The sequence below is a fragment of the Thermobia domestica genome, chromosome 2 (genome assembly GCF_964235325.1).
Source record: "Thermobia domestica chromosome 2, izTheDome1.hap1.1, whole genome shotgun sequence".
NCBI lineage: Eukaryota > Metazoa > Arthropoda > Insecta > Zygentoma > Lepismatidae > Thermobia > Thermobia domestica.
In genome coordinates, this window is record NC_137455.1 from 52,407,024 (window position 1) to 52,432,746 (window position 25,723).

Sequence of the window (25,723 nt, forward strand, 5' to 3'; positions counted from 1 at the left end):
TTCTTTATCCTCAAATTGAAATTGGATCCCCGCTCTAGAAAGAAATTGCTGCGTATGCGCCTGATACAAATAGTAGAGGGAAAGTGGGTTTGGATTGATTGTAACTACCGTTTTAAGAGTGATTCGTGAAATTAAATAGTGATATTCATTGATGAAGTTCAATTAAAGTGACAATCATGTTCTCCCCTGCATCGATTGGCATCAGAGTGGATAAATTTCGAAATAAATTCCAGCGAAAAATTCTATGGGTGCTGAACGCCAATCTAAAATCCTCTATAAATCTTTGATCCTTGAAGCATCTATCGAATTAGTTAATTATTAGTGTTTAGCGTTTCTTTCCAGCACCGAAACTATATATAACTTGGACCTACAGTTTGAGATGGGATCCGAACCACCACAATGCGCTTAAACTTAAAATTTCTCCCACTGGGAATTGAACCCGGGACTCCCTGCGTGGCAGACATCACCTAGGCACTAGACCTGTCTGAAATCCAGTCTCATGTGTAATTATAATCTGCGCTTATCCTAGACACTTTTGTCTGATTATCAAATGAAAACCGCCGGTTAAGTTATTTTAATTGTTAGCTCTTAATTAACATCTTTCTATGTACTATTCCTTATGTGTTTTCGTTTTCTTAATAGCATAATGTTTACAGCACCTGTATTTAAAAGCATGGCTTTAGATCGATCTATCCTGTCCAAACAACTTGAGTACGTTGGAAAATAACCACCCGTTCAAACAACTAGAAAGAGGAAACTGGAAAGCGACCGCTACTTTTTCTTCTTTTCTTTACGCACGTATTTTTACGCTAGGTGTAAGGGCCAAAATGCGGATAGACATTTCGGTCGGAAATTTACGGACGTAAAATACGCACTGGAAAACACGTTAGTATTTGCCTAGCTTTATTGTGCAAATGTATGTTGATGTGGAAGTGCTTTGTAAATTCGGTTTATTGTGTGAGATTCTGACAAATCAAGCGTGAAGTAATGTAAATTGTGGTCTGTAAATATACAAATAAAGATGGTACAACTTTGACTTTCAACTGTTTTCCTTTATACTGTTTTCAGTTATGTTACTAAACCAGCACAAACTTAACATTTCTTCCTAGAAACATTAAACGTAGTGTCAAAATTACCATACGTGCTGAAGCAGCCGTTCCTCGTCAGTATAACTTCAAAACTATGTGAGCAAATTTTTACATGTCACACATCACCTACAACATGACGGCATGAGACCCGCGGTACGTAAGTATACCAACTTAACTGACATACTTGAAAATATATGTAATTATCTGGCTAAACATATGGTTACTATATATATAAAAGGTAACAGATGTATTTTCCACTTTGAAGAAATTTCGATCCGGAGGATCGAAGACAGGATAACTTTTAGTTATTCCTGCATTTTGCTATACATTTCCACATCAAATAACACAAATTTAAACATTAGTTGTGAGAATTACAACGTTATTCTATATTTTGCACTGTATATATGTAAATAAATTATCCAAACCATGCTCCCGCCAAGTGAACTTTGTGGTGGACAAACACCGTGTGCGTGGGTTTTCTCGGGGTTCTCCCGTTTCCTCCCACTTTCTTCATTTCATCATTTCATTCATTTCTGATCATCACCGTCTCCTTTAGCATAGCCGGCATAAATGTGGGACGTAAAACTTTCATTTCATTTCGTATGAGAGAACTTTCAATCTGCTCATTTCTTGGAGGATGTGTGTATTCACCAGATAAAGATTCAAATTCAACACAAATTAGAATAACAGTAACCTTACACCCTTCACTACAATTGCAATATTATTTTGACTCACGACAATAGTTTATCCGATAAATATGTTCTTCCTAACACAGTAACCTTCCCCTTCGTTTATATGCAATGAAAGATATAGCCATTTAACACACTTAAACACACTTGCACTTATACACTTTCCAGTGACGAACTCAGTACTAATCAGGAACTTTTACTCATCATACACAGTGTGAAACTAGTTGAGCAACGTACAGATCTTCAAATGTGACATCTAATCTGAAACCTGTTACCTGATTGACTCGTAATAATCAATAATCTTACAGAAAACAAAGTTACACAAAAATTCTAAAATCCCTTCCCTTTCCTGCTCTACCTTTGCAAATACATAGAAATAATCCAATTACATGAATATAAACATTAATTCTTATACCTTTTCAATAATTTATCCCACTGACAAGAGCGGACTTGCCTACCTGGCTACCCGGCAATCATTTCTTTCAACTATTTTAACGTATTAGCATTGTTCATATTTTTAAAAAGTACTTCATTTTATACTATATTCTTCATTTGCTGTAGGAAGGGGGTGTGCCTGGGGATCCGAAAACCCCTCTCCGAAATCACGACTTTCCTTAAATTTTGTCTAATTTTAGGGGCGATATTACAAATTTTAATACAATTTGTCCTCATATTGAATTTGGACAGCTTCCCCCCGAAATGAATTCCTGCTCACTCACGTCCCTGGCTGTATGTAAGTATTAAAAAAGTTTAATTAACATATAAGCGAATTCTATTTGGCAGGATATGGTTTGAAGGTCCAGCTCTTCGTTCCACTCTCTGGTTACCCTTCTGTATTGTACTCTTATTGCAAGTTCCTTGTTGCATTTTTTTAATGTCAACTTTACCAAATAAACCTATCCTCCCTTTAGGTTGTGAAAGAGTTCATTTATATTTTTTTCTGCCTAAGTATAGTTGTACACTTCTTGCTTGAAATTTTTTGTATACTATGGAACCAGGGATGCGCACGATACAAGATTTGTGGCTGTCTCGTCTTGAAAATGTGCTGTAAAAGTGATGTCTCGACTCGAAAAATGTATATTTCTCTATTGGAAGAGCCGTGTCTCGACTCGAATTTTGTCAGGAAAATCCTGTCTCGACTCGTCTCGTGTGCATCCCTATATGGAACGTTAGGCTCAGACTGTTTGATATCTGGGAAGTTTTCTGAATCGGAATTTGTGCAAAAATGTTTTCATTCCGCAATAAATGAAACATGATTATGAGAACTAACATTATCATTTTAGTTTGTCTCTTTTCTTTACACATAAGCATTGAGCGTCGGTGAAGACTTTTTGCACTCTTCAAAAATTTTCTGCGTTCCTGATCCAAATTAAGTTGTTTTCGAGGAGTTACAATTATATTTCTGTAAGCAGAATAAACGATTTATATTGAGGTAAAAGAAATAAAATCCATTTAAGGTGGATACATGTAAGGTTAAAAGGCAGTGGCGGATCCAGGATATGATCAAGGGAGGGGCTAAACCATAATTTGCCGTTTTATCCAGTGTAAAGCAGAATTGAAGCCCATTTTATCCAGTGTAAACCTGAGCGTCAATGGGGGGCTATAGCCCCTTATCACCCCTTGGATCTGCCCTTGTTAAAAGAGATTCTACTGTTTTACGTACAAAAACAAACACTTACGCCCTCCAGAATTTGTAGGACTATGCTTATGCCGTTTTTCTTTTCTTCTTTCTTTCTTTCTTTCTTTTTTCTTTTTTCTTTTTTGTAATTAGGTATAACTTTGTTCCCGTGAATTGCAGTAGGGTGTCGAAAATCCGGATTCGTGAGCCATAATGGTCGGATTCATGGGTCAAAATTTTGATGGTGGGCCAAAGTTTGCCAGTCCACCCCTGCTCTGTGATAATTAATTCTTAGTTCTGATTTCGAATCCATTACATTGTTACCTTCTTTTTCAATGCAACTTATTTCTTTCCAGTTTTTCAGTATCCTTCTGTTGAACATTTTAATTACATTTATATTTGCTAAAGCAGGGCTACCAATATATGAAAATTATTGTAAGGCGAAAGGGGAATTCCCATTTTGCCTTATGATAACAAGTCATTAAGTACCAATTTTTGGTTGACGTTTCCTGTGATAAGAATCATAAGGCAAAACGGGAAAAGGCGAACGGTGAAGACACGATTGGGATCATTTCCCCATCAACCACTTGTATCGCCAGGATTTCTTTTGTGTGTGTGTGTTTACGTATCTAGTTATGTGATATTTTGTATGTATATTAATAATAAGTAACCTTAAATTCAAAATTTTCAGTCATTAAGAAATTAAGTAAGTACTATAATTTTAAATGTATATAGTAGCCAAACTATATTTTGGATTTCAAGTACAAACATTAAACTATTCTTCACCTCTATCGATCAATATTAAGAAATTCGCAAAGAAGGTCCATTCAGAGCTTCCGTTACATTTCACAAAATATTTTTTACTGTAAAACAATCAAAATTAAAATCTTCTTTATGTGGTCACATACAGAATACATTTACAAAAGTTTACAATTATTACTGGAAATTGAAGCTGTTACCCATTTCGAACATTTCTTTTTAAACATAGATTCAAACATATTAAAATTTCATTTCTTCTAGATAGTATGAAACATAAACATTGTAAATTTTCATAACTGTTCTCAAGATGGATCTGTGTACAGCCAGAGGCAGTTTTGTAAATTCAACAAAAAGTCCAAAATAAGTCTCTTGAAAACAGCTTTTATTTGTAAAAGAATAGAGAATGATCACTTTTGGCTGTTGCAATAATCTGTGTCTTATTTGTAAAAAAAACAGCTGCCCTTCACCGGACGCAAATTCTTATTAATTAATACACTGAGAAAAGTCGGTTATCCGGACAGTGATACATTGTACAAATATACGGAATCATTGTTTACTACAGGAATCTGCAAGGAGCACACGTTATCCATATGCTACAGACTTTCCTCACTTAGATGCTACATAATGCCGTTTTAGGATGTATGACATCTAACAGTCTTCCATGTATCACATACGTATACGTATGTTACATACGCCAGCTGTATGTTACATGCGTATATCTGTATGTGACATCCTGATCACTTATATACAGTTCTTTCGTTCGTACAGAAAGTACGTTTATTCGAAATATTTATACGGAAAGTATGTCTTAGTTATACTTTTTTAGTTATACGTTTTTTAGTTCTACCTTAAGTCCAAAAACTACAGGATTTACACATGTAACCTACGTTTTTACGTACGCCACATACATTTTTCTGAGTGTATAACTTCACAATACGCCCTATGTCCGTCTCTCATGTTAGTGTATATGATATAAGAAATTTTACAGCATTCAATGTAAGGTCTACTGAAAACATTTTGACACAGTATGCAGACACTTTTGATCGATGTAAACCAACTTTTAAATTGAAAAATTATTGATTCAAATGACTGGACTAAACCACATGTTCAAATTAAATATAACAAATTTAGTGTTTTTTTTTAAATTATTTAGTTAACTGTAAACAAATTAATTTAAGTTGTTGGCCAATGCAATGATTGTTAGTGAATATTCTATGTTTGAACGCATCGTTGGATGACTAACAATTAATGAAAATATAATGAAACTAATTGTAGATCTGAAGTGAAGTGATTCAAATAAAAGCGTATAGATATAATTATATACTACTAAAATTATTCCTCAACAATGTCTTAAAATTCTGTTAAATTGGGAATAATATTAACAAGTTTGCTGTCCATCGGCGATTAGGTGCGTGGAGGTAATTGCTGCTCTCACTTTTTTAGCTTTACACTATAATCTAATTACATGGCCCCTTTATATTAGTAGTGTTTTGTCCCACTTTTTAGTGTTCATACCCAATTGCCGTACTTTCTATTACAAGTGAATGGATCTGTTTTTGCGCAACTACAATCGATCACGGAAAGTAAGATAAATTTAACACTTTATTAAAATTGTTATAGTTAGTTAGTATACTATATATTGATTTTTTCTAAAAAGAGAGGTTTGCACGTGTATGTTATATGGGAACAACATATAATAAAATGTAGGGTTGTTACAAATCATTGGAGCTGTTTCATGAATTTGGCGTAGATATGACATTTGGCATATTATCACGAAGCTTTACCATAATATAGACCTTAATTTAGGGCCTATTTAATTTCGAATTTATAGTAGTCAAATTCCGTTCAAACATTAGCCATTCACAACTCTCTATCCTACAATTCAACTCAGATTAGGTTATTTTCAAACAAAGCTAAACTATTCTGAACTACTAGTTTGTTTAAATTTTACTACATGTTGGTACAAACATCTAACTGCTTAATTAAATGAATTGAGAACTACCCAATTTTGGTTCAGATTTTTTCTTTCAAATGTTTAAACTGTTAACTCATTAAAGACACTTTGAACCAAATCCATTCGTTCATTTAAATTTATTTTTTTTACTACATTTGTTTCACAACTTATGAAGCAATCAGTTTGAAGGAATCTAAGTCGAAAGAGTTTCCATACTGGTTCAGAAAATAAACAGGTTTGTTTTATTTTAAATTTTCATTTCTCTCAGTGTAAAGATCCCGTCGAATTGTATGTTTTTAATACTCATAGTTCTTATATTCATTACATAAGGCATATTTCACTGTAAGAAATCGTGGTTATAAGGAATTAAGGAGAAAGTAAAAGGAAAAATGTAAACAAACTTGTATGTTATACGAAACTGAAACAATTAAATATCAATTAATTTCGAAGCTCTAGTAGTTAAAATACCACTAAAATAACACACTATTAAGTATGAAATTGCGTCAATTATTATATCAATTCTCCTGACAGTGATGGACATGTTACTTACAAACATAGTAAAACGATATAACTTGAGTTGATTTTGAGTTTAACGTCCCTTTCAACAGCGAGGCTATATGATATGAGACCTACTGATTAACGTGGAATCCGAACCACATGACTCCCACCGGGAAGCGAACCCGGGTCTTCCACGCCAAAGACACGTACGCTAACCGTTTAGTGACATAGGAGCTCAGTAAAACGATTGAGTTGTTCAGGAAAGAAATTATTTAAGTGTCAGGTATTCATTGTTATTTAATATTTTGTGGTAATATACCTTAAGCTAACGTTTGTCTGGGAAAGATTGATAGTAACCATACCACAAAGGTTGAGAAATGCTTGAATGGAATACTACAAGTTAACATGAACTATTATGAGTGTATTCCTATTTCCTGCAAATGGGTGCCATTTAAATGTTGATGTTAGGTATGTTCTGTTTTGAACCTACATAAGTTTTCAAGTAAGTGGTGGTACAGTCCCCATCATGACGAGATATAATATAATGTTGAAAAATATTCAACATAGCTGGTATCCTGGATTGAACTAGAACTTTTATCACTGGAAAGCAAGCACACTAAAACAAGCGGTACAATGATTCTTCTATTTATACTTAGTATGTGAGCATTAATAGAGAAATAGGATTATTAGGTCTATTAAATTTAAATATGTATACATTCTGAGGATTGAAATAATACACAAAGAAAGAAACATTAGGCTATGTATTGTGGTTTATCACATTTTCTTTTTCACGAGTAAAGTCACGTGAAAAAAAATAGTGACTTTCTGAACCCATTTTGCTACAAGTTCTTGTAAGATTGAGAAGGTACTTAAAATAACAAGCAGCAGGTGGTCGAAATAGCAAAAAACTTTTATCGAATTTCGATACTCAAACGCAAATTTTTGCTCAGTTTTATCAGGCAGATATCGAGATAGTATCTTGTTGAAGGTCAGGATTACTACTTTTTATCTTAAATATACCTAGTAGGTACCTCTAGCCTCTATACTGGTGATGATTTCTTCTAAAAGTATTGTATGGGTAGCGTGGGACAAAACAAACTATCAGAAAGCTGCACTTGGACATTATTTGGTGAAGTGTTCTTCACAAGAGTGAAATGTAATTTATCTTTGCTACTGGGGACTTTTTTTATTCATATTCGACTGAGAGAACCAAGTGCCCGAAAGTATATCTGGAAGTAACATTGCTGTTGGTTGCCCTAACCTTCCTTCTTTCCCTTCTCTTGCTTTCTCTCTCTTTTATAAATAGCGTAACATTTTCAGTTTGCCGAGAATTGGTCACACCCTATTAAAAGTCATGTTATACTTCTCTTTTTAATAGCAGAACATGAGCAATTCTAAAGGTGTGACTTCATCTTTATAACCATCTCGACCTCTGTGTCTGTGTGTGTGTGTGGGGGGACTAATATGCAAATACTAAATTTAATGTTAAATTCGTAGTCGAAAGACATCATGTTCGATTGGATTGGGTTTCAATTTAGCGACCTCTTAAACAGCGAGGCTATATGAGAAGTGGGATCCAAACTACATGAGCTCCTGCCGAGAATTGAACAGGATGTCCCGCGCCAGAGAAGCGTACGCTGACCATATAGCCACGGAGGAGCTCTCATCATTTGCGAATTCTGATTAGGAAGTATTGGATTTAAATAGCTTTTTCTCTATGTACTGAAAATTAATTATGAATTTTAATTAGGAAATAATATCTCGTTTTGTGCAATAGAAAATATTAATTTAGCCAAAATCATGTATTGTATAGAAAGACTGAAACTAGATTGGAATGATGATTTCTGGTGAGTCCGCCAGCAAACCTCAGCAATGATCCGCGCGGACAACACAAGAACAGGTTTTCTCTTCTGAAAACAATAAAACCAGAACGGGGAGAAGGCCTGGAAAGGGCAAGAGACCACCTGCTGCTTGAAAACTCTTTCATCTGAGCCGTTTCTACGCGCCGTATTTACGCTCGAAGTTAAAAGCAGACAGACTTTTCCAGCGTATAAAAATTCGTTACGTAAACTTACGCCAGGTCCCATACACTAACGTATTGACAGCTGCTAACAAGACTAGCGTATGAAATTTTATGGTTACGACCGAAAAATACATCAATGTATGGTCGACTTAAATATGCAATTCGCATTTCCTGAGCAGCTGTCAGTCTCTTAACTCGCCCCAACTGAGACAATATTCTCTATAATTATCTTTTGATTCTAATTGTACTGAATGAGACATGACAGAGACACGGACACAGAAAGATCGAGGAAAGTTAAAATCACAGAGAATCTCCACTGCGGATGAAACCTCGGACCCATACACCAAAAACCCACCCACCAGCCACTATACAAGCTTAATTTCCTTTAATTAGTTGCAACAGCGACACCCGACTGTGTAGTCATCTTTTTTTGGTTGCAATTCAACTTAAGCATACACGTTAGTGACAAACAGAAATGTAACGGACAGTCCAAATCACAAAGTATCTCTTAGCAGGAATCAAGGCCGGGACCCCTTATACAAAATGCTAACGTACTAGCGACTAGATTAACGCGAAAGCACAAAGGGAGGGTTTATAGATATTGTAGATAAATGTGCAAAAAGGACTTTCAGAAGATTACAATATTAGTTTAGGACCATTTTAACTCTTATACCCTTTGATGTCTGCCCCCATTCAAGATAAGTACATAGAATAAGAATTCATTCATCTATACGAAAGCTTGCTCAAAAGAAGAAGAGAAACTTGGTGTTCATGACTGCATCACTTGCTCGCATCAGACATACGTTATAAAGGCTGTAAAAAAAACGCATAGTACTCATGTTAATATCACCTTCCAGCACAAATACAAACTGGTATTTGAGCAGGTATATAGTCTTAAAGTAGCTAGGTGGTGGTCGTAGGAAATGCTGTCATAATCATGTGTCTGTCAGAATCGCATGCTAGGGCTATGTTTGATGAACCAAGGGTAGGTTATCAAACAAGAGTAGAAGGTGTACAGTGACTAGAATACACCTGATTCATGTTATGAAAATGTGTTACCCTCTTCGAAGATGAAATAGCAAAATGTTGTTCAAATATTTATAGAGATGACAATTGAGGTTAAAAGCACCCATAGCGGAACAACAGATGTGTGAGATATGTAGCTTAATGCCCTATAGTAAAATTTTGGTATTCATCCTATATGCGAAATTCATACACACTCAATAGTCGTCATTGTGTTAAAGGGTAAAAGGACAATATTATCCAAATATCAGCGTCCTCCATGTGCCTAGTCAATGGCGAAGATCCTGTAAGCGATGAACAGATGGAGAAAAATCGTAGGAAAAGAACATAAACGTGCGATTCAATAGTAGATTGGTTACTGTTCGTGCGTTCACATGGGCCCACACATGTTCCAATGAAGTTGGTAGTGATCGTCCTATCAATTATGGTTATCCGCACGTGTCTTACTTACGACTTACAGCGAATAACTATATACATCATTACCCACGAGAATGGTCTATAAATAAATACGTAAAATAGTGGTAAAATTCAGAGCAATATTTTAGTTTACCTTTAATAATTCAAGTAATAAATTACTTTCTGTAGAAAGGAAATAAACATATCTGGAAAAATTATCTTTTTTTGCTTCAGAGATGAAAAGAGTTGAAAATTAAGTATATGTAAACAGTTACTGTAAGCAATAATGAAAGTGATGTTTAATTTTGTATAGGTGAAAATTCTGTGCATCTCCTTAACATGCACAACGATATGTTCAAAGAATATTTCTAACGTTAAATAAACCACCTGTAGACCTTGTAAACAAATTTTATATTTAACTCAATTGTCATGACAAGGTACAGCACTTTTTAGTAAAAACACTGTATAAAATGTAAAGTTTCAATACTATAATAGTATCTTCACCAGACTTAACACACGTATCTAGAATGTTGTTTCTACTCTTTCTACATCTCGTGGTGTTGCTCAAGGTTGTGGTTGCAAGGAGGTACCTAAAAGAACACCAAAAGCGATGCAACTAATGGGTCTAGGTCAAAACCCCCACAGCCAAAACCCCCACACTCAAGAAATGTCAAAACGCCCACACAAACGGTCATAACCCCCACACAAATGGACAAATCTCCCAAATACACGAACGGTCATAACCCCCACAGCCAAAACCCCCACACTCAAGAAATGTCAAAACGCCCACACGATCGGTCATAACTCCCACACAAATGGACAAATCTCCCAACGCACGAACGGTCAAAACTATTCTCAGGTTATCGAAATGAATAATGAAAAATATATAACTAGTTAGTAAATCAAAGAAATATGAGTCGAAATGTTAAGTTTTGTATGAATAAATTTATAAGTACAGAAAAGGGAACATGTCATACACATCGTTATTTTAGAGAACCTAACCTATTCATTGAAAACCATAAAGTAAAAATTGTATGTAAGAGAATAACACTTACACAAATAATAAGAGGATATATATACATTATATATGCTGTATTATAAGTAAGCAATTTGTGATACTTTTATTGAAGTTATAGCATTTGTTCCAAAGGATCAATCTATATATGCCCATGAATATATTATAATGAAAGAAATACAAGAGAATACGAAGATAAATATGTGAGTAATGTGTTGGCTTATCGTATGTTATTTATTCTTAAAAAGAATCTAAATGTATGTCGAGGAAATATTGTCTTGTAAAGGACAAACTGTATTTCTTAACTAATATGACCGCAAAGGGGGTAACCGTGGCTAAAATTGTGGAAAAACGGGTCTTTGGGGAGACAGTTTATTTCTTTTCTTTGTTTATTTTGTTTATTCCGTTATGAGAGCTTCTCCGTGGCTAAGCGGTTAGCGTACGCGCCTTTGGCGTGGGAGACCCGGGTTCGATTCCCGGCGGGAGCTCATGTGGTTCGGATTCCACGTTAATCAGTAGGTCCACGTCTCATATAGCCTCGCTGCTGAAACGGGCGCTAAACTAAAATCAACTCAACTCAATTTATTCCGTTATGAGTATTTCAAGTTTGAAGTTACCGACGAAGTGCCTGTGGTGCATCATCATGTAAGTAGTTCACTATGAGAGGGATACACTTTACACAAAAGCTCTTTCAATTTTCAAATTTAAAACTAGTAGAAGAAATAATAAAGAAAAAGGACTTGAACCATATAAATATTGTTACTTGACTATTTCAACAAAAACGAAGTTGCAAATGTGCTGACGACCTTTACGGGGATGGAGATTTCACAAGTTTGGTTGGACCTCGCATAGAATTTGTGTGAAAGACCATGAAATCTACGAGCTATGGCTGACCTAATTCATTAAGCGGATGTCTGCTTCTTTTTTACATTTTCGAAATAAATCAATATATGTATTCCTTATTATAAGTAGAAAAATACAGTCGGTAAAAGTTAATAATAAAAAGTCTTGAACAAGAAGCTATAATCTTTAACAGAAAATGAATAAGGAAAGTAAGAAGAAACGCAATTATTTTAGCAATAATAACATCGTTAATAAGTAGGCAGTAGTTAGTATAATCATGACTTGTTTGCAAACACGTATCTTGAGATCTTTTTTGAGTACTCTATTTAGAACGTTTAGAATATATAGTTTTTATATATATATATAATTTATTAAGTCAGGTTTGCGGGGTTCTTAGATTGTAGGAACTTTGGCCATAGTACAAGTAACTTTTGTCCTCTTGACCTGATTTACAGTCGTGAATTTTAAAATCGAAAGTTATAACAGAAAAAATTCTTTTACAACTATAAATTTTGGTATTTATTTTTTATACGATGTTGTACTTGGTGAGAAATTCTAGTTTGTAATTGTGAAAGTTGTGAATATTTGAAAGAATGTGAAGAAATATTTTCATAGCCTTGTAAAATATAAAGTAAATATTTTAAGTAAACACTTTTGTAATTTTCTTTAAAAATATTCTAAAGTGACGGCTTATATTTTGATGTCCCTATTCAAATTACCCGTTCCGAAAACAGGTTCGTATTCATTTTAACCAAGAATTTGAAAATACTTATTACCAAGACTTTTTAATTAACTTGATTGTTATTACCTACGATTACAACTATAGCTATCATGTTCGAAAAAGTGTATGTGTCACCTTACGAAAAGACAAGGAAACTGCTAGTTCAGTACTGCCAGGACAATGAATGAAAGCTGTCACTGATTATTGGCAACGAAAGATACAGTTGTTAGTGCAGCATATTTTTTTTTTTTTTTAATAAACTAAACTTGTATTCGAGCATCTCATTTTATTTGGTTCGATGTGATTTATCGATTTATACATATATAATGTGTTTGACAATGTTATTTTTAAAGGAAAAAAATAAATCAACAGTGTGGACTATATCTCATTAACTGAGTAATGCAGTCTTAGAATTGGTGTAATAAAGATCTTAATGACAGCGACAGCAATGGGATACTAAACTCCAACAACCAACATCAGTAAACATTCATTTTGAAACATAATTGCGAATTAATTAAAGTAAAACACATCAAAATTAAAATACCCTTTTCCGCTTTCTTTCATAAATAATTCTTCTTCTTTTTCGTAATATTGTAGGATGATGATTGAAGAATACATCTAAAATAAAATGATAGTTCGGTGACTTATCCTTTGGCAGATTTGTCCATTGGCAGATTTGGTAATTGGCGGATTTGGTAATTGGCGGATTTGGTAATTGGCGGATTTGTCAATTGGCAGATTTGTCCATTGGCAGATTTGTCCATTGGCAGATCTGTCCATTCTCACGATTGGCGCATTTGGTCATTTTCGCGATTGGCGCATTTGGTAATTGGCAGATTTGTCAATTGGCAGATTTGGTAATTGGCAGATTTGTCCTTTTTCACAATTGGCGCATTTGGTCATTTTCGCGTTTGGCGCATTTGGTAATTGGCAGATTTGGTAATTGGCAGATTTGTCCTTTTTCACAATTGGCGCATTTGGTCATTTTCGCGTTTGGCACATTTGGTAATTGGCAGATTTGGTAATTGGCAGATTTGTCAATTGGCAGATTTGTCCATTGGCGGATTTGTCCATTGGCAGATTTGTCCATTTTCACGATTGGCGCATTTGGTAATTGGCAGATTTGTCCTAGGCCCGCCGTTTTGGGTTCTGGGCTGAATGCGGGCAAATGGTGCAAAACAACATGTCCCAGGGGAATATTCCGTATAATTGCTGTGCCCTGGAGAGTTATGGTGTGCATCATGGAAACAAATCATCGCGTAGTGCACACAGCCGAAATATTTCGTCCGTTGCACTAGCCAGTCGGAAGGATACAGTGTTTAATTTCCTTGATCCCATAGTGTCGGAGGTCTAGGAGGGGAGAGGCTACCCTAAGAAGCAACATCACAACTACCGACAAAGGGCTTTCAAAAACACATCCTGTGCGGACACCAAGGTCAAGATCTGGGAAGAGCCCCAGACCTCTTACAAAATAGATGCAGTTAACATTGGTAGAGCATGCTTGCCTTGTTCCACATCTCGAAGAATTCTGTCCAAGCAAAGTGAAAACAGTTGTTTTCTCCCGACCGACTAGTGTCATTGACTCAATATTTCGGCTGTGTGCACCACTCGCTGATGTGTTTTTATGATGAACACCACAACTCTCCAGGGCTACTGGGCACTGTCCAGCAATTTTACCGCCAATTTCACTGGAATATGTGTTTCTTCACATTCATTTCAATGCAACGTTTGATGACATTTTGACCCACCGCCATGTTGCATAGGGTGATCGTAGCGAATCGGGACTTTTTGTAGCTTCTTTCTTTTTACAAGAGCTTTCAAGCGATATACCACTTGACCCCTCTTTCTATTTGACAATTTTGAGTTGGACCCCGTCTGGGACCCTGCGGGGGATTCTGGGACGAAACTTTTTACTCTGCTCTGTTGTCCTTTGCAACTAATGGGATACGTGTTTTTCAGTTTGTACATCTCTCGGACCGTTTTCGATCTAAAGGCCTGGTACGGACTAACGGAATCACCCGATATATATATATATATATATATATATATATATATATATATATATATATATATATAAGTTAAAAATGTTCTTTGTAAGAGCCTCACAATTAATAATAAATAATACACGAAAGTAATAAATTACTGTAATTAATAGGATCAAGTGGGTACAGTATTTCTTTTTCAAAATTTTTCATGATTAAAATATATCTTTCCATCTCCTATTCATATACTCCTGCACTTACGCTTCTATTTTATTCTCACATGATTTCCCTGAAGATAAAACTCTTACATTATGAAAATATTGTATAATGTTTGAGGAAGAAATATTTCTAATTGCATAATGATAGCATTAATTATTTGCAACATAACAGAGATTCAAAATTTAGCGTTTTCTATAGTCCTTACCTTTCCAATAGACTTTACTCCGTTCATGATACAGAAGTACACACATATCCAGGTGATTATGTTGAAGAAGAACACATTCCAAACTATTCCACCTGGAGATCCAATACCTTCAGATATTTCTAAAATGTACTCACTAAATAAGTAAAAAGAAAATGATGGAAATGACTTAGAAGCAAATGTCTACACACAAAATTAGCCTATTTTAAATTACAGAGAAGAAAACACTTTTGTCACACATATTATTACCTCGTTTTTGTTCAATTTATTCATATTACGAATACTCAGACTGATATATATTTATTTCGTACATTTGAAGTATATTGAAATAGGTACACTTAAAAAGCATACCTTCATTCTATTTATTTATTTTCCCGCCTTAGAAACTCTGAGTTCATGGCTTCGTTAGAAGATACAAAATGTTTACATGAAACAAAATACACCCTATAGATATTATACATTCAGACAAATTCAAAGATACGAGGGTGAGTCAAAAATTATCCGCAATGAAACTATAACTTTTTTTTACATTATTCATACTGATCTCTGCCCTTGTTTATTTTATTGTTATGCTGTTGTGGTCATGCTGTGAAAATTTGATCCTAATTCCTAAATTTGTCTTAGTTTTGTTGCAACTAGATCATGGCCGCTCAATTAGAAGTTGGCACCGAAGAATAACAACGAGCAATGATTTTTCTTTTTTTCTTTCTTTCTTTTCTTTTTCTTTTCTTTTTCTTTTGTTTTTTTTTTGTCGGAAGGTGTATCAGAGGCCGCAGTACATTAAAAACTATCGGCACAATATCGGCGAAACAGTGTTTTGACCCAACGGAGTGTCTACAAATGGATTAAAAACTTCAAAAATGGTCGCCCAAGTGTTATACACGAGGAAGGAGCCAAACGAGTGACTTTATGAAACAGAAGTCTGTTGTGGATGATTTCGTACGTACGCAGAACCATGACTAATTCCAGATGATATGCCACTTCATCAATAGTCACTCGTCTGTCTAATAGAACCATCTCACGTTCACTACTCGTTGTTCCTTTTTGGTGCACACTTCGATGAAGTGGCCATAATCTATCTGCAAAAAAAAAAAAAAAAAAAAAAAAAGACAAATGGAGGAATCATGATTAAACCACCACGGCATAACAATAAAATAAACGAGGACATAAGTCAGTATGAACCATGTAAGAAAAGTTATAGCTACATTGCGGATAATTTTTGACTTACCCTCGTACAAGATAACAATAATACTAAAATAGTAAGATAATTTTTAAACATCGATTGGTGCTTACAACATATGTATTTTAATAATTTTTAAATATTAATTGGTGCTTATAACACAAATAAATTTTAATGTCTCTATACAGAAAAGATCTACTTAAAGATATTTCTCTATGCTATAGAATAGGCAATTAATTATGAAACAATAAGTTATCTCTTAAACTGCAAATTTAGCATTTGTTTGATAGAATCTGGCAATTTATTATATAGTTTTATTCCTATGTGGTGTAACGAGTTTTGAGTTTTTGTTAATCGGAAATTTTGTATATGGTTCTAGTGTTGTATTGCTGTAGATTTGAATTTATTGGAAAATTTAATTTATTCATATGTATGAATAATATTGTTTCGAGAATATAGATACACGGTAAAGGACATATTCTTAGCTTTCGATACAGTGGTCTCCTACGTGTAAAATGGAACTGATAGCATTATTCTGAACATGATGTGCGTTGTAAATGGCTTTGTCGCGTGGTATGTATTACCCCCAAAATATAATTCCTTACGATATAAGTTACTGGATCACGCCGAGGTATTTTTTTTATATGTTTCCAAAATTAGAATCTTACGGAATTTGCGCATAAGATAAACTCTCGTGCTTAGTTTCCTTAACACATAATTGACATGTTCTTCCCAGGTTAACTTATAACTTACTCTTAATCCTAAAAATTTAGAAATGTCAAATACGTGTATGAGTTCCCCCAGTTAGGTGCAATTGTTGTGTAATTTAAAAAAAAAAATGTTTTCCTCACTAAAATTTATTATTGTTGTTTTCGATATATTTGAGTTTATTCACTTTTACTCATTCTGTCAGTTTAGCTGTCGTGTTATTAAATATATATCCATCAGAGTCCGAAATAATTTCCTTGTCTTCCGATGAGCTACGACCAAAATTTTCTTTATTCATTTCAACTTCAAGCACTTCAAATGTATTGTGAATTCTTATGTCTTGTCGCACACTTACCAGATGGTATGACTTAATATTTATATTATCCGCAAGAACTTGTGTTTTCAGAGTATGTCTTGATTTTTGTTTTCTCTGTTGCAACTTAAGCTTATTCTCCAAGAACCGTATTTGGGAATTGTTGCTATTGTATTTTACATTTACATTGTTTTTCTTGTGCGCAACATTCTTGACATATTCTGTTGAGTCTTGATCTATACGTTGATCGATACTATTAGCTTTCACTGATTGATGGACATTGCTTGTTTTCACCGGTAGATGTACACTACTTTCTTGTAAATTGAGCTGGACAGCACGATTACGTTTAACAACCTCACTCCATAGTGAGTGTTTTGTTTACATTTTGTTTATATTTTGAGAGGAGTTTTGCCCTTCACTATTATGTAAAATATCTTCAGTTAACATATGTGTTATTATTTGTTTCGTGAAGGTATCTTCCATTTTTGAATTCACTTCTCTTTGTAGTTTTTAGATACACACAAGTGATATAAAATACAGCCTCCATTGTAAATCATAAATACTATTTACAATTCCATATTCTGACATAAATATACAATCAAATATTTTTAGTATGAATATGATTTTCCTGAAACCATAATTTGAGAATGAACCCTTAAAGTTGTAACGAAGTGAGTTGACAGAGCTCATTTTCATAGAATTGGAAAGTATGTGATTACAAATGGCTGCTAATTTATTGGAATATATTTTTCAAAAACTATACAAAATTTCACTATGCACTAACAAAATAAAATGTTCACAGTTAAACTGATTTTGTATACCATTTCACCTTTATCATATTAGAGTCTTGGGAACTAGTGAACTTTTCACTAAACAGTCACGTCCGTATCTAACAATATTAAAAGGTGCTTCTAGTGAAAACACATGCCTCTGCTTTTATAACTGGAAAACCATATTTCTCATGTTTTCTTGACCACTATACTGTTCATAGACCTCATAATACAGAGTATTTTCCTTTCAAAGTACTATTGCCACTGAGATATGTCAATACGTCAGGACCTTCTAATCGCACGTGCTAATAACTTGCGCGTGCCAATAACTTGATATTTTATTGTTAATACCAACAGTTAGCAAGGAGCATCAGACATAAATTTATAAATATGCTCACCAAGCTATAATGAAATTCAAAGAGAGAAAATTATACGACTGGATCAGAAATCAAACATGGATCTTCGGCATACTGCACCAGTAAGTTTAGTATACTAAAGAGCCAAGTTTGATTCTAGGTCTAGTCGTACACTCTTTAGTCTTCATTGATTTCGCATCTGTAGAATATGGCGAGGTAGAAAAACGGCTGTTTCCTTAATTTATCTTATAATTATTCAGTTATAGCATAGAGTGTAATCATGTTCAAAGATAGAAAATTGTATGGAATTCTGAAAATCTCCGAAAAATCATAAATAAGGAATTAAAGTTATTTTCAAGTGTTAAGTATGTTAGTTTTTGTACTTATACTATATAAGCAGCAGCATAGCGTGTGTAGTACACGAATGTTATCAGTCACTATTTACAGAGAAGAATTTATTGTTAGCCGAAGCAGCAACCACAATACTAATAATCATAAACTAATAACTACGTGCAGAGTTACCTCTCCACTGTGGATTACTTGAATTGCAGTTCCAGTCATCGATTCTTTTGCAAGAATAGATCTAACATGGTGTCACTGAACGAAGTAGTTGAAACAGAAACTAGCCACCTTAACAAGCGATTCTTTCTGTCATAGTAAGCATTCGACGAACATGCATAAGAAAAGTACAAAGGCTGGCTGGCACTCCCCATACACAGCAAGCTGGTATTTTACTGCAACTGAACAGTAACATAGTTTCCGAGTAGGCGTTATGTTTTGATTTGCAGCAAAGCTATGGAATTACACGAGTCAACGTCGTCTATTGTGTTTTTTGTTACAATTTTCTTTCCTGGTAACAGCATTCTATACAAAAACGTATATATCAATCCATGAAACAAGACCAAGCAAAAATACTGTTCTTATTAATATTCTTTTAGAATATTCTTATGCGTCATTTAAATTATTGTCAACTTCAATATATTTTTTAGTATTACCGCCAGTAACACTGGTTACATTGACGCCACGTCCCTGTATAACAGTGTGAAAAATAATTTGAATTTGTTTTGGATACATAAACTGATAATAATTTAGCCAAGGAGTGCTTAATCACTTAAATGAGGCTCTGAGAGAAACACAAATACAGTGATATTACTAATATACATAAAGAAACTGCTACCATACTTCCATATACAAGCCTTGTTTATTGAGAGTTTTATGAATCGCTTCTATGAATGAGAGTTTTATCGCAAGACAACAATAGTGATATCTGGGCGCTCAAAATTGGAGTAAGGTATAAACTAATAAAACACTGACATCTGGGTCAATTCATACTAGACCATTTCCGAAAATTATAGAAATTGGAGTGTAATGAACCTTGTGTATAAGGTCAATAACGTCATTCACGTTGTCGTATGTATTATCTGTCAGGAAAGTAAATGTACACCTGTTTTTTGAGTCTGGCATTCCTGCGCTCCATCCATGGAGAGTATGAGAATTAAATCAATCACGTGTTTACTGAGGGACAAGAAGAAAAGTCTAATCTGAATAAGACATTGCAAAGGAGCACAAGCTATGAATACGAATAGTGCATAGTGTAAATAAAGGACGACACCCAAAGAGAAAGCCAGAAACAGCTGCTGAACGAAAAAACAAGAGTAAAAATTGTCGAAGTGGGAACATAAAATACAAAGACAACAAATATGCCAACAACTAAGCGTTTAACAAGCAACGATCTTGGTGTAGTGGTTAAGACGCTAGATTACAAATCCAAAGAACGGCGGTTCGAATCTTCTCCAAGTAGTATATATTTTTTAAAAATAATACATACAGCACATGAAAGGTAGTAAAAGAGAGCGTATTACCCGTTTAATATGTTAAGTAAAAACGAGTTAAAAATTTCGGTGAAATTTATTAGAGAAGTGAGACAATGTAGATGAGGAAGCAAGTATATTTAATCAGGGGTTGTATCAGAGAGTGGTGACCGGAAAAACTGAAGATTTTCCCGAATTTCGCCCATGTGAATCTCTACGATAGACAAATTTCTTCAGAAATGTGCCTATTGCAGAGAGAGAGAGAGAGAGAGAGAGATGCTTCCGGAACTGAGAGTGTGCTGCTTCCATTCAAATCAACGAGATGACAAATAGACGCTTACATAATAAGAATGCCGAATACAAACAGCCATAAAACAGCAAAGTAATAATTGCAAGCGTTATCACCTAAGGTTCCAAGATCCGAACAACATTCACTAATATCCCGAATGCCAAAATATTGTGACTTACACAACTTCCCCTCTCCCCAAATGTGTCCTGTGAAAACAAACACAAGTTTTGGGATGAGGGACCATATTGAAACTACAATATTAAACTATATAAGTAGACTTCTAGCAGATTCGTATTCAGTTATTTTTTTTCCACAACCAGTTTTATTGATATTCAAGACAGCAAAAGCATTATATTTGTTAACGACAAAGCTAAGTTATTGCAACACTGCGTTACACAGTGAGTCATGCGTATTACACTCGTGAGTTTTGCTGTGCACATGCTAGCTACCGAGGCACGCTGAATAACGCCTGAAGGAAGCAGCGAGAATAGCGATACAGTAAACGGAACAAGCAATGCATTACAGACATTTCAAGAGAAAAAAAGAAAGATTCCTCTTTCCACTTCATGCTGTAGTTTTTACTTCCATTTCCCCATCAACGTTACATGCCTAGACTATTATACAGTTCCATTGCACTTAATCCAGGGCCTTCAAACAACTGTGTTCTACGAAGGAAAACGTAGAACACTACACTGATAGATATACCATACATAGACAATTAAGTAGTAATAGATGAATGGAATTAATCCCACATAATATCGATTGTCTAAATATACATTAGTTTCAAACAATTAGACATAACAAACATTCACAACGCCATTATAACCTATCATATGTTAATTCCACTTCACAAGTGGTAGAATGAAAACCGTAGACTGACCGTGGAATGAAAACCGTAGAAAATAGAATGATTTTTTTTAAAAAAAAAATTACAATTATGAACACAAGTTAGTGAAGGAAACAATGACAGTCAATGAAAGGAAGATGATCCGAGGTCGGATTTCGAGAAATAACTTGATAATGAGATGAAAACAGAATTTTATAAAAGGAATGGTTATGATGCGCTAGACGCAACATGGTTGCCTGTTTCGTCTCGTCATGTGAAAATGTATCGTTTTAGAGAGGCAAGAAAAAGTCTGTGTTTCGTCTTTGCAGAGGCGGATCTAGCTCGGAGGCGGGGGGCCTAGGACCCCCCACTTTCAGATTGACGAAAATAATTTAAGCTATTATTTATATAGTTTTGAAAATTTATAGTAATGTCATGATATACTTATCATAGTCTCAATTCAGTCAGCCCCCCAGTTTTTACCTTCTAGATCCGCCACTGGTTTCGTGGCTATCCCGGTGTCATCTCGCGTTTCCGAAACGAGATAAATTGTTATCTAGTCTCCTTTCGTCTCATTTTCTTTCGTAAACCTCATAATAATAGAAGTAAGCCATGCGGCTTCGAAATGTAACGAAGTTTACAAGTTCGAATTGATAATCGGACAAGAGAGGGCTATGGAATGCTTTCAAGGCATTTAAAACGCGACGAGTCCAGACAAGAACCTGTCACGTCTCGTCTAGGAAAACGAGACGAGACAGACGCTTTGTCTCATCTCGTCTCGGATTTAACAAAACCTATATTGTCTCGCCCATGCTGGATTGGAAGCCTCTCACCAGAGATGAAGTAGATCGTGGGCCGTGACCCATTGCAACCCACCATCCGCCGTGACCCACCATAACCTACATACCAACTACGACCCACCAACACACTCTGCTTAGTACATTGTATATAGCATCCTCTGAAGAGTGGCGAATTTGTCTAAATTTTACTTTTAGGATCTCCATTTTCTTCTTCTTCTTCTTCTTTTCCATTTGTTTCTGTTTACTTACCTGAGATGAGTATATCTAACAAAGACAAGGCAGACTTTGTTAAATGAATTTAGGGGCCATCTTTCGCGAGGTAGTAGTGCACATTTAAACTGGGAGAGCGCAATAGCCAGAAATAGCTTAGAAAAAGCGTCTCAAAGTTTCGACTCGCCGTATATATGGTATGACGCCTAAAATTATCAAGTGGCGGTGTGGCAGAGTGTGGAGCATTTACGATTTTCGTGTAAAGGGTCCAGCGTTCGATTCCCGCTCGAGTCAACTTGTTTTTGCTTTTTACCAATAAAGTAGTCATTTATAACTACAAGTAAAATATTAATTCACTATATGTTCATATGTCCTAAACAATAGGAATTTTCAAATCAGTTGTAAAACTTTTCAATGTTTTATGTGAACTAGATACAAAGTATAACCTAATTGATAAATATATTGATATCACTAGCTGTATTACGGTTACCACAGTCGTTGTGTCCGAAGTTTCGTGTCTATATCTGAGGGCAATGTGCGAATTGCAAGGGGGTTGAGGGGGAAATCCGCTAGGGAATACTGGATGTATGCTATAGCCAAAGGGGATTTCCGAATATTCCCCCTTACAATTCGCACTCTGTCCACAGATATAGACACGAATCGTCAAGAAAATTTTTCATTTAACGACTTTACGAAATAGGTTATATTTGTATCTAGTTCACATGAAACATTGAAAAGTTTTACAACTGATTTAAAAATTCCTATTGTTTCATGCATTATAAACATATGGTGAATTAATATTTAACTTGTAGTTATAAATGAGTACTTTATTGGTAAAAGCAAAAACAAGTTGAACGGGAGTCGAACTCGCGATCCTTTACACGTGAATCATGAATGCTCCACTCTCTGCCACACCGTCACTTGGAAATTTTAGGCGTCGTATCATACATACGGCGAGTCGAAACTTGAAGACGCATTTTCTAGGCAATTTCTGGTTATTGCGTTCTCCCAGTTTGTAATATTAACATTTTAAATATGCACTACTACCTCGCGAAAGTTCATTTAACAAAGTCTGCTTTCTTCTTGTAAGATATAGTCATCTCAGGTAAGTAAATAGAAACAAATGAAAAAAAACCTAAAAAAGAAAAAAAGAAAAAAAGAAAATAGAGACCCTAAAAGTAAATTGTAGACATATTCACCACTGTTCAGAGGATGCTATATACAATGCACTAAGCAGAGTGTGTCGGTGGGTCGTAGTGAGTCTGTAGCTTATGGTGGATTGCTGGTTTATGGTGGGTCACGGTGGGTGGTGGATTGCAATGGGTCACATCTTGTTGACCCACGACCCACTAACCGACTTACACATCTTGACCCACATGTCTCACTTGACACAAGACCCACTTCAATTCTGGTGAGAGGCTTCCAATTCAGTGTGGGAGAGACATTATAGGCTTTGTTAAATCCGAGACGAGACGAGACAAAGCGTCTGTTTCGTCTCGTTTTCCGACACAAGACGTGACATGTCCTTGTCTGGCCTCATTGCGTTTTAAATGTCTCGAAAGCATTCCATAGCCCTCTCTTGTCCGATTATCAATTGTAACTTGTAAACTTCGTTACATTTCGAATTCGCATGGCTTCCAATTTTACTTCTATTGTTATGAGGTTTACGAAAGAAAATTAAAGGAAAGGAGACGAGATAACAATTTGTCTTGTTTCGGAAACACGAGATGACACTGGGTTAGCCACGAGACGAGATACAGGCTTCGTCTCGCATCGCTAAAATGAAACAATTTAACATGAGGAGAAGAAACAGGTAATCATGTTGTGTCTAGTGCATCATAATAATTTCTTTTCTAAAGTTCTGTTTTCATTTCATTATCAAATTATTTCTCGACGTCCGACATCGGATCATGTTTCACTGACCGTCACGGTTCCGGAACTTTAGGTGATAATGCTTGCAATTATCACCTTGATGTTTTATAGTTGTTTGTATTCCGCATTCTCATTATGTAAGCGTCTATTTGTCAACTCGTTGATTTGAATGGAAGCACCTCACTCTCAGTTCCGGGAACATCTCTCTCTTTCTCTCTCTCTCTCTCTTTCCGTTTCCGAGGTGATGATAGACAAAAGGGCAAAATTGCATAGAAATTTTACGGCATTTCTGGCAAGATTGTCTCTGCGATAGGCACATTTCTGAAGAAATTTGCCTATCGTAGAGACTCACATGTGCGAAATTTGGGAAAATTTGCAGTTTTTGAAATTAACACCCTCTGATACATACCCCTGATTAAATATACCTGCTTCCTCGTTTTCAGTTTTACTTCTCTAATAAATTTCACCGAAATTGTTAACTATTTTTCACTTAACGTATTAAATGGATAACACGTTCTCTTTCACCACCGCTCATGTGCTCTATGCATTATTTTTAAAACCTAAAAAATATACTCCTTGGAGCAATTCGAACCGCCGTCCTTTGGATTTGTAATCTAGCGCCTTAACCACTACAAGAAGATCGTTGCTTGGTAAACGTTTAGTTGTTGGAATATATGTTAGTATTTGTATTTTATGTTCCCACTTCGACAATTTCTACTTTCTTTTTCTCTGCTTTCTCGTTATTGATTTAATTCTCATATTCTAGATGGTTAGAACGCAGGAATGTAGTGACTAAGACGCTAGCTTGAAAATACAAAGGACGTAAGTTCGAATCCACTACAAATAGAATGATTTTTTAATAATGCATACAGCATGTGAGAGGTGGTAAAAGAGAGCGTATTAACCGTTTGAGATGTTAAGTGAAAACTTGGTAAAAATTCCACTGACATTTATTAGAGAAGTGATACAATGAAAATGAGGAAGCAAGTATATCTAATCAGGGTTATGAATCAGAGGGCGGTGATCGATAAAACGAAATTTCATTTTACACATGTGAGTCTCTACAATAGGCAAACTTCCTCAAAAATGTGCCTATTACAGAGACCATCATATTCCACCGATTGCGCTAGCCCAAGTTAGTTTAACAATAACAAATGGTGTAGTGTATTTTCCTTAGAACGATAAATTAAAAAGTGCATACTGCAGACGAACGAAGTGTTTCGAATGTCCTAGTAATTCCTTGCCCTTTCCCAATTAACATGCGTAAATCGTCTCTATCATGATGCAAGTGTTTGCGTCCACTTTCTTAAGAATTGCTCATTTAGTATGAGAAGTCACTCCTTGATTCTTCACGATTGCTTTGAAAATAAAATAACTTGAAAAGGATTTGAAGCTACATTGATTAGCTGTATTACTCACAAGTCCAGCACTTCACCCCTACATTATCTTCTCATGCAACATCATAAGCTAAATATTGCTAAGTTCAGCTCTGATGTTTGGAACGAACCGGTAATGCTCCTGTAATGATATTTCCTCCAAAGTGCATGCCGAAGTTAAT

General features: G+C 35.2%; 1 protein-coding gene across 1 annotated transcript in view; it reads right to left on the reverse strand.

The window, feature by feature from the left end:
- LOC145679677 (sodium- and chloride-dependent glycine transporter 1-like) overlaps positions 1-25,723 on the reverse strand; it is a 112,688-nt gene that overhangs the window by 62,571 nt on the left and 24,394 nt on the right. The window contains exon 5 of the mRNA XM_081750251.1: positions 15,034-15,166. Within this exon, the coding sequence (XP_081606377.1) occupies positions 15,034-15,166 (133 nt within the window). The remainder of the gene's footprint in view (positions 1-15,033; positions 15,167-25,723) is intronic.